The 9,561-nt window shown below is 33.5% G+C and overlaps 1 protein-coding gene across 1 annotated transcript; it reads left to right on the top strand.

The window, feature by feature from the left end:
• Positions 1-5,031: 5,031 nt before the first annotated feature.
• On the top strand, positions 5,032-7,362 carry LOC109147206. The gene is made up of 3 exons (XM_019294838.1): positions 5,032-5,062; positions 6,420-7,217; positions 7,328-7,362. Exons 1-3 carry the CDS (start codon positions 5,032-5,034, stop codon positions 7,360-7,362), a joined length of 864 nt encoding a protein of 287 aa, XP_019150383.1.
• The last annotated feature ends 2,199 nt before the right edge of the window (positions 7,363-9,561 follow it).

Raw genomic sequence — 9,561 nt, 5'->3', positions numbered from 1 at the left:
TGAGGGGCTCTTAATTGTTTTCACCACTCCATGGATGATGAGTTTTGTTCATATGAAGATAAGATAGTACTAATGTAGGTTGATTATTTATAATATATCTAGAAGTAAAATTTGAGCTCTAAGATCATATAGGGCACTCTTTGATCTTAAATCAATAAATAATTAATTATATACACATTTAGCAGTACCAATATTATTACTAATACTTTATATATATCTGCAGTATTGAACCTTTAATGTGCAGTATTGAACCTTTAATGTGAGATAAGAAAGAAATAATCAGTTAAATGACGTCTTTATTTGGATGCTCTGAGACTATTACAATGCTCCATCACTTTGCAAACATGTATAACTTTGGCTTTATTTTATACTTTAGATTATAATTTGCTTATCCTTCGGATTTTAATGTATTATTTTAAGCTAATTTATTTATTAAAAATAAAAAAAATACATTTTAAAGTGTGACAATTTATACTAATAAATCATTTAAAAAAGTAGCAAAAGATGATTAGAAAATTTGATGTCACTGCATCAATTTTTTTAAAAAAAAGTTTTATTGCTATGGTTTACCTCAATCATCTCATAAATATCAATAATATTTCTTAGAGGGGTCTAATCAACACATAAACTGAAAATAAAAAAAATGACAATCATAAACAAAATATATACAAAAATAAATGATAAAAACATTATGATAATGATTAAGACATAATAAATTTACCTTTCCAGGTAACTCTGAAAATCCTGATTGAAAATGAGCTCTGTATTCAGAGTTACATATCTTGACATAACCGGCTAATCAAAAAGAACATTCATTACTTGCCCTTATTCAAACACATTCAAATATAAAGAAAAATTAAAACACTTGTGTTTAGATTTACTCTCCGTATCATTCTTAACTCTACACAATTGCATAATAACAATCATAGGATTTGCAATGCTAGAATTAAAAAAAAAAAAAAAAAAAAAAAGGAGCTTTCAACTGTTGGTATATCTTGATCTCACATTGTAGCCTTCAATTGATTATCCGTATAAACAAATAAACTACTTAATAAAAAATACATATACAAAATACAATAAAAATAACAAATTTAGATAATTTACTTTGTATACACGTACAATTAGAAAATAAATAAGTTAAAAAGGCTTCTCTGCAATGATCTTATCCAATGGGGAGTATATCTCAACGACCCTACCAATAACGTCAAACATGTTAATAATAAAAAAAAAAAAAGAATTCAGATGTAGATTGAAATCGTAAATAAAACTTACCAATGAAGTGTTTATCATCTACAGACTTCAAAGATCAAAATGATTTCAATAAATAAATTTGTCTAGGAAAGTTGTCATTTTTTGTTATTCTTTAACCAATGTAGCATAGTTGAATTACAACATAAAATAATGAGTGTATTTTTTGTAAATATAGAAATTACTTATCACCATAAAATTTTTAATGGTATAAACTTTTCATTCTTTGAAAAGCTAACAGTACTTACCAACATGCTCCCTTGGTATATACGCATGAAGTTCCCTACAATGGAGTATAAAAGAAAAGTGTTATTTTGCAATTTATTTTTGCAGTATAGGAAGCAACTTTGTAATGCATCTTTTTCCAATTTCATATACAACACGAGTTCTAGAAAAAAAACAAAATCGAAAAAAAATACCATAGATATAGATTAATATTTTGATGGTTAAAAAAATGAATAATAAATATTAATATTAATAATATTTCTCAATTATGAAAAAAAAAAAAACAGGTGGGATCCGCCCAATTGTAACCAATGAAAACCAACTATCTGTAGGAAAATCGCCCAATTGTAACACTTTCGAAGATAGATTGGACGAATTTGGTGAATTCTGAGGAGAAGGTCTCGCTGGTTGGACGGTTTGCTAGGGAACGCGCACCGTTAGATTACCTTAAAGGAAAATTGCGGACTGTATTATGTTCAGAAGGAGATTTACAGGTGGGATCCTTGAATCGCAGGTGTGTTCTATTACGCTTTGCATCGGAGAATGATTGTCGAAGGGCTTGGCTGCGGAACCAATTTGCGATTGACGGAAACCGCCTCAGGCTATCGCGGTGGAGACCGGAGCAGAGCCTCGAACTCAGCCGAGATTCTCCTATGGCCCTGGTATGGCTTCAATTACCTTTGTTACCAGTTCACTTGTTTAATTTTGATGCATTATCTCACATATGTGAGCCAATCAGAAAAGTAGTGGAGCTCGATTCGGCTACAATCCGACGTTCGAGACCAAGTGTAGCACAAATTAGGGCTGAGATTGATATGTCTAAACCGGTTGTTGATCGTATTTGGATTCAATTTATCGGAGAAGGTGGGAGGATTGGAAGGTTTCTGGCAGAATGTTGAGACTGAGAGAATGCCGAGCTTCTGTACTGTGTGTGGTCGATTTGGCCACTTTGTGATGGCAACCTGTAAGCGAAGTGGAGGGATTCAGAGGAGGGACAATGAAGTGATAAGGCCGGTGGTGGAGGTGAAGTCTACAGAGATGAGACAGGAGGGTGTTGAAAGATGCCTAGGAGCTGCTCGTCAAATTGTCAAAGAGGGGCTGGGCTCTGGGAAGGTTTCTGGTCAGATCAATGCTTAGTATCCACAAAGAACTCATCACATTGAGTGTAATTTTCATATTATGGTTGTCTTTGGCCACAATCTACTATTATAGAACCAATTGAGTGTACGAACATCTTTAAACTTGATGGTGTACACTAAGGTAATTATTAAAAATGACTAACATGTCTTATTATAGAAAAATGTTTGTTGTGTTCAAATTTTTTGGTAAAGTTTTATATTTAATATAATTTGTATACATATTTATTTTAATCTCAATTATAATTAATTTTACTCCATATATATAAAGAGGAGAAATTAGATATAAAATAAATATAGTTTTCACATAAATAATCCTTTTTAAATGAATAAATTTTTGGTGGAGATAATTGATAAATATTGTCAGTTATTTTATTTACTAGTTTTATTTAAATACGTTAGTTATATAATAGAAGTAGTTATATCAAATTCAAATTCCTTTCAAAAAAATTCAAATTCAAATAATAATACAATTAATAATAAACTTTAAAATGAACATAATAATAGCATAATTAAACTTTTATTTTCTTTTTCTACAACTATTACTTTCTTTGCAAATTCAGAGGATGTCAAAAATTTAATTGGTAAATTTGTTAAATTAATAATAGTTCGTGCATCGCACGGGACAATTACTAATTGGTGTAAATAACATAATTTTATATTAGTATTATTGGTGTAAATAATAATTGATAAAACATTATTTCCGTAAAAAATTACATAATAATTAGTAAATAATCATTTTCTTAAACAATTACGTTATTATGCAGAATTTGTAAAGAATATTACCAATTAATAGATATTAGTTATATCTGCTCTCGAAGGCAAATATGTGTTCAGTTGTTGCAATTTTTCGAACAAAAAATGAAAGTTATTCAACTTAAATGTTATTAAAGAAATTACCCATACAAATCGTTTGTAAATCTTACAAGCTTCATTACAAATATCGTTATATGTTAATGAAAAAAATGCAAAAGATATACAAATACTGACCTTGAATTGTACACTTGAAGAAACAAAAAAATGCCCTTGAAAGCTAAAGGCATGCACTTGAAGGCTAAAGACAAACACTAGAAGGAAAAAATTGATTCACTGAAATACAGATAGAGTTTTTTTTTTTTTTTTACTACTTTTATAGAATAATAAGACACACATACATTTCTAGGCTTGAATTTGAGCACTTGAGACTATTTTGCATGTATATAATGGCCAAGAATAATGCAGATTTTAATTGGTGGAACTAACTCTAAAAATTTATCGGAAAGACCAAATTATTACTGAAGATCAGATGAGAGAACATATAATAATCTGCAACAAATTAATCCAAGGTAAAAAAGAAGAAAAAAAAAAAAGTGCAACCCATAACCAAAACAAAATTAGAGGTTTGGTTGTAAGTCAATTTTATTTTATATGATTACCTCAAACACTTTTAAAATTAAAAGTCTGATAACATTGGGTGAGAGGCGCATTACAATTGACCAACCTAGTAGGGTGGAATGGGAATGGTTACTAATAGTAGGGCTTGAGAATGAATAAGGGAATGAAACCCTTATTGTATTTGGGTATGAATTTTTCAATTGATTGGGTATTCGAAACCCATAGTAGTATTTTAAAAACCTATCAACCAAACAACAACAATCACTTTCATACCCATTCCTATGGACAAAACCCACCAACCAAACACACTCTAAGAAATGTCCGAGGACTTAGACTATTGGCACCGGGGAAAATCCGAACACTAGATAACACGTTCTGTAACGTTTATCCGTTACTATTATTATAACATTAGGATAAGTTATGATAATATTCAGTATTTGATATGTGGTGCAACACTAATAACCTAATAGCTAGACTACCATTATGATTAGGAGTCTAGTTAGGGTTTAGGAGACCTAAAGACAATCAACCACAATGATGGCCAGTGGTTATATAAGGTCACTAGTCCTCTCACTGCTCACATTACATACCTCATACACCATCTAGAGAGAGCTGAGTAAAGTGAGAGACAAAATACTCGTTATCTCTGCAGCAGTCCGGATCGCTCAACCGTAACAGAAACTTTGGCTGGAGGTTAGTCGATCCTATGATCACATATTCTATGATGCATGTGATATTTTAGTCTAACAGTTGGTATCAGTCACCATAAATAATCTCTGCCTAGTTTTTTTTTGTTTAATTGCATATAATATTTGCATATGTTGTATACATATTTGTATAATTAAATTACATATGGTGAATATTCTTTGGTTCGCAATTAAATTGTCTGGGCTGCTGGAAATTTGGTTTATTCCGCATTAAGAAATTAAAAAAAAAAATTGAAATTGGATAATTAATTTTTGGCCTTTTCACTGCTTCGCCGGAAATTGCTTCTTATTTTTCGAATTCCGGTGCTGACTTGCGATTATTCAGATGAAGAAGATGGATGATGAATGTTTGGCTTAAGTTAATTGGGCCAGGTCTGGCCATTGGGCCAGACCTGGGCTCATTTTAAAAAAAAAAAATTTAATAATAATAATATTATTATTATTTTTTACTGGGCATGTTTTGGTTCTGGATTAAATCTGAATTGATATTTGGACTACATCAATTCATTCAGATTAACATCATCATCATATCTGGACTTCTTCTAATTAAATTATCCAATTGTTTTTTTTATTAAGTCTATTATTAAATTATTATTCAACTTTGAATAATTATTCAGTTTTAATTTTTCAGTTGAATTTTAATTTAATAATGTTTTTCAGTTTAAATTGTATTAAGTGTTGCAATTTAATTGTGGAGTATTTTGTGAGTAATGTGCATAATCTGAGCATGCTATTTATCTCTTTATTGCAATAATTATTTGACTGTTATAATTATGTCTGTAGAAAAGTATGTTCATTAAGAAAAATTTAGAGCCTTTGAGGTCTGAATTATATGCTATGCATGGTTTAGTGCCTTTTAGGTGAATTAGCGACTTTCAGGTTAGATTATGCATATTATTACTCAATATTCAGTTATTACTCCATTCGTGTTTTATAAAGTTCCTAAAGCACATAAAGTACATAAACAATTCGTAGTTTTACCCTATTTAAAGCCTTATCCATAGGTGAAACTACTCTTTAGATCTCTCAAACGATTTTACTTCAAAAATGAGAACACATGAATTAGGGAAGTTTCTTGGGGAGGAATACTAGTTCTATGGCCTTGGCTTAAAAGCCTTGTTGCTACTAGTCCCCTTGCGATGCTACTCTGTCTAAGGAGTTGGTATTTAACCGAGCTTCGTCTCGACCAACTTTCCTGGGAGTATACCTAAGGATTGTCTATCATATTTTGGTTTAATCTGTTTGTTTATTAGGTTTTCTTGCTAATGTGATTATGTTCTTTGGTTAATTAAAGAGTAGCTACAGCATCTTTAATTTTTCCAAAATTACATATTAAGTTTTACTCACATAAAGTTAATGCAAGAATATTGTAATTCACTCTGCGTGATATGGCAAAATTTAGCCCACAGGCAATTTTGTTATATTTGTAGGGTTAATTAGGATGAAATACCATGCTATGATCATAATTTGCCCACAGGGATTATGTATCGGCATATAGTTTTGGTAGTTTTGTCATTAAGGGTGGAAAAATTGAAATCGCACCCATTCCGTTTCCACCATTCGGTTTTGGTAAATTCATTATGCATAAAAATTTAGCCCACAGGCAATTTTTATGGCATCCGAATTTATCTTTTGCATAATTTTACATTGGTAATATTATGTACTTCAGTATCTCTCTCTAATTTTGTGCCTCGAAAATATTCTAACCAAGCTTTCATTTCTTTTACAGTCACTCTTCCAATCACTCAATCAATAACAATTGATATTCCTATCCTTAATTATGACAATCACAAAGAGTGGAAAGACGCTGTTTTATTGAATTTAGGAATATTGGGGTTTGATTATGCTCTTCACAATGAGAAGCCTGCTGAGCATACTGCGCAAAGCACTGAGGAACAAAAAACGTTATACGAGCGATGGGCAACAGCTAATCGTTTGGGCGTATTCCTCATTAAGTCCAAAATTGCCAGAGAAATTCGTGGTCCCGTCGATGAAGTTAAGGAAATTAAGTCATTACTCAAGGCCATCGATGATCAATTTGTTGACGCGAATAAATCTTTGGCAAGTACCCTGATAATGAAGTTTATCAATATGCGTCTTTCCACTGTCAAGGGAACGCGAAAACACATCATGGAACTCAGGGACATTGCGGCACAATTGAAGAAGTTGAAAATTATTCTTCCAGATGCCTTTGTGGTGCACTTTGCACTAAATACCCTATCTCAGGAATATAGCGCGTTTAAAATTGCATATAATACACATAAGGATGAATGGTCTATCAATCAATTGATTACCATGTGTACTCAAGAGGAAACGCGACTTGTAACTGAGCTTGGGGAAAGTGCTTTTATGGCCACAACAAGGCCTAAAAGAAAATCTGGAAAACCTAAGGGACTTACCATAGCTGCTAAGGAGAAACTAACCCCGAAAGCAGACATTAAGAAGATACAAAAGTGTTTCTTTTGCAAAAAGAAGGGACACATGAAGAAAGATTGTATCAAGTTTCAAAAATGGATGTCCCAAAAAGGTAACATTTCATCTTCTTTCGTTTGTTTCGAATCTAACATGTCAGAAGTTAATACTAATTCCTGGTGGGTTGACTCTGGTTCAACAATCCACATTGCAAACTCTTTGCAGGATATGACAAAACTGAGACAGCCAACGGGAACTGAGTGTAGCATCTTCTCTGGAAACAAGATTGCATCACCAGTCGAAGCTGTCGAAGTTTGCAATTTAGTTTTGGACAATGATTTTGTAATGACGTTAGAAAAGACATTTTATGTTCCTAGTTTTCTAGGAACTTAATTTCAGTATCTAGACTTGTACCCTTCGGTTATTCTTTTGAACTTAATACCAATAATATCAAGTTATTTCGTTATTCTACTTGTGTTGGTACTGGTACATTGTCTAATGGTCTTTTCCGTCTTAAATTAAAGAATGATTCAGTTTACAATTCTTTACATGTTCAAAACGGCACCAAACGGTGTAGTATTAACGACAATTCCTCAATGTTGTGGCATCGGAGATTAGGTCATATCTCCCTTGAGCGTATTAAAAGGTTGGTAAATGATGGAGTACTTTCTACTCTAGACTATACTGACTTTGAGACTTGCGTTGACTGCATTAAGGGTAAGCAGACAAACAAGTCAAAGGAAAGGTGCCAATGGAGTTCAACGTTGTTGGAAATTATTCATACTGACATATGTTGTCCTGATATGACAATACCTGGTCAGAAATATTTCATCACCTTTATTGATGACTTCTCAAGATTTTCCTATGTGTATTTACTTCATCATAAACATGAAGCATTGGATGCCTTTAAATCATTTAAAGCTGAAGTTGAAAACCAATGTAACATGAAAATACACATAGTTAGGTCTGATAGGGGTGGTGAATACTATGGTAGATACAATGAGAATGGGCAAGCATCTGGTCTATTTGCTAAGTTTCTTCAAGAGCATGGGATTGTTGCCCAATACACCATGTCTGGTTCTCCGGACCAAAATGGTGTAGCTGAAAGAAGAAATTGGACCCTTCTGGATATGGTGCGGAGTATGCTTAGCAACTCTAAGCTTCCTAAGTCGTTGTGGGATGAAGCGCTTAAGACGGAAACGTATATATTAAACCGTGTTCTAACCAAGGTTGTCCCTAAGACACCGTTTGAGTTATTCAAAGATTGGAAACCGAGTTTGCAACATATGCGTGTTTAGGGATGTCCGTCTGAGGTGAGGATATATAACCCACACGAGAAGAAACTTGACCCAAGGACGATTTGTGCTTTCTTTATTGGATATGCACAATCTTCTAAGGGTTATAGGTTCTATTGTCCATCTCATACTACTAGGATAGTGGAATCAAGGAATGCTGAATTTCTTGAAGGTGACTTGATTAGTGGGAGTGATCGGTTTAAGGACTTAGTTCCTTCCTTTGATCATATTGACTCTCACCCTTCTACGTCATCTGGTGGTACTTATCCGTAGTACTCCTTTAGTTCTGCCTGTAGATATAGCGCCTACCGTTGAGGTTCCACAAACTGTTGAGGATCAACCTTTGGAAGAACTAGTTCAGGACTTACAGCAACCGTCTGAACTAGATTTCGAACCAATGGTTGAACCAACTCAGGATATACAGCAAGATTCTGAGCCGATGCAGACTGAACCGATTCAAGAACTGCCACCAGTTCCTGAAGAGGTAGTTGCCCCGCAACCTGTACAAGGTGATGAGGGTCCAACCTTAAGACGGTCTACTCGGATAAGGCGATCAACAGTTCCTAGTTATTATGTTTCGTATCTACAAGAATCTGACATAGGGGCAGAAAATGATCCTGAAACATTCTCTCGAGCCACAAATTGTGCACAGTCTGACTTATGGTTAGAAGCCATGAAGGATGAAATAAATTCCATGAAGGACAATGGAGTTTGGGATCTTGTTGAGTTGCCTAATGGGGCCAAGGCCGTTGGTTGTAAATGGGTCTTTAAGGCTAAAAGAAACTCATTAGGCAACATTGAGAGATACAAGGCCCAGCTTGTTGCCAAGGGATTTACTCAAAAAGAAGGAATCGATTACAAGGAGACCTTTTCTCCTATATCAAAGAAAGATTCACTTCGGATCATTCTGGCATTAGTTGCACATTTTAATCTTGAGTTGCAACAAATGGATGTGAAAACCGCTTTCCTAAATGGTGATCTAGAAGATGAGGTTTTTATGAAACAACCTGAAGGTTTCTCTTCTAGGGGTGGTGAGCATTTAGTATGTAAGCTTAAGAAATCCATATGCGGTTTAAAACAAGCCTCCCGTCAATGGTACATCAAGTTCGATGGGGTAATTTCTTCATTTGGTTTTGTTGAAAATCCCTCAGATAACTGTATATA

Source organism: Ipomoea nil, unplaced genomic scaffold (assembly GCF_001879475.1).
Source record: "Ipomoea nil cultivar Tokyo-kokei standard unplaced genomic scaffold, Asagao_1.1 scaffold1978, whole genome shotgun sequence".
NCBI lineage: Eukaryota > Viridiplantae > Streptophyta > Magnoliopsida > Solanales > Convolvulaceae > Ipomoea > Ipomoea nil.
Note: the sequence above shows the minus strand (reverse complement) of the source record. Positions and strands in the feature narration are given on the sequence as shown.

Coding starts and splice junctions, on each gene's coding strand:
- LOC109147206 (XM_019294838.1), top strand. CDS start 5,032: ATGAATGTTTGGCTTAAGTTAATTGGGCCAG. Junction 5,063..6,419: donor GCTTAAGTTAATTGGGCCAG/GTCTGGCCATTG, acceptor TTTCTTTTACAG/TCACTCTTCCAATCACTCAA. Junction 7,218..7,327: donor AAAATGGATGTCCCAAAAAG/GTAACATTTCAT, acceptor AACTCTTTGCAG/GATATGACAAAACTGAGACA.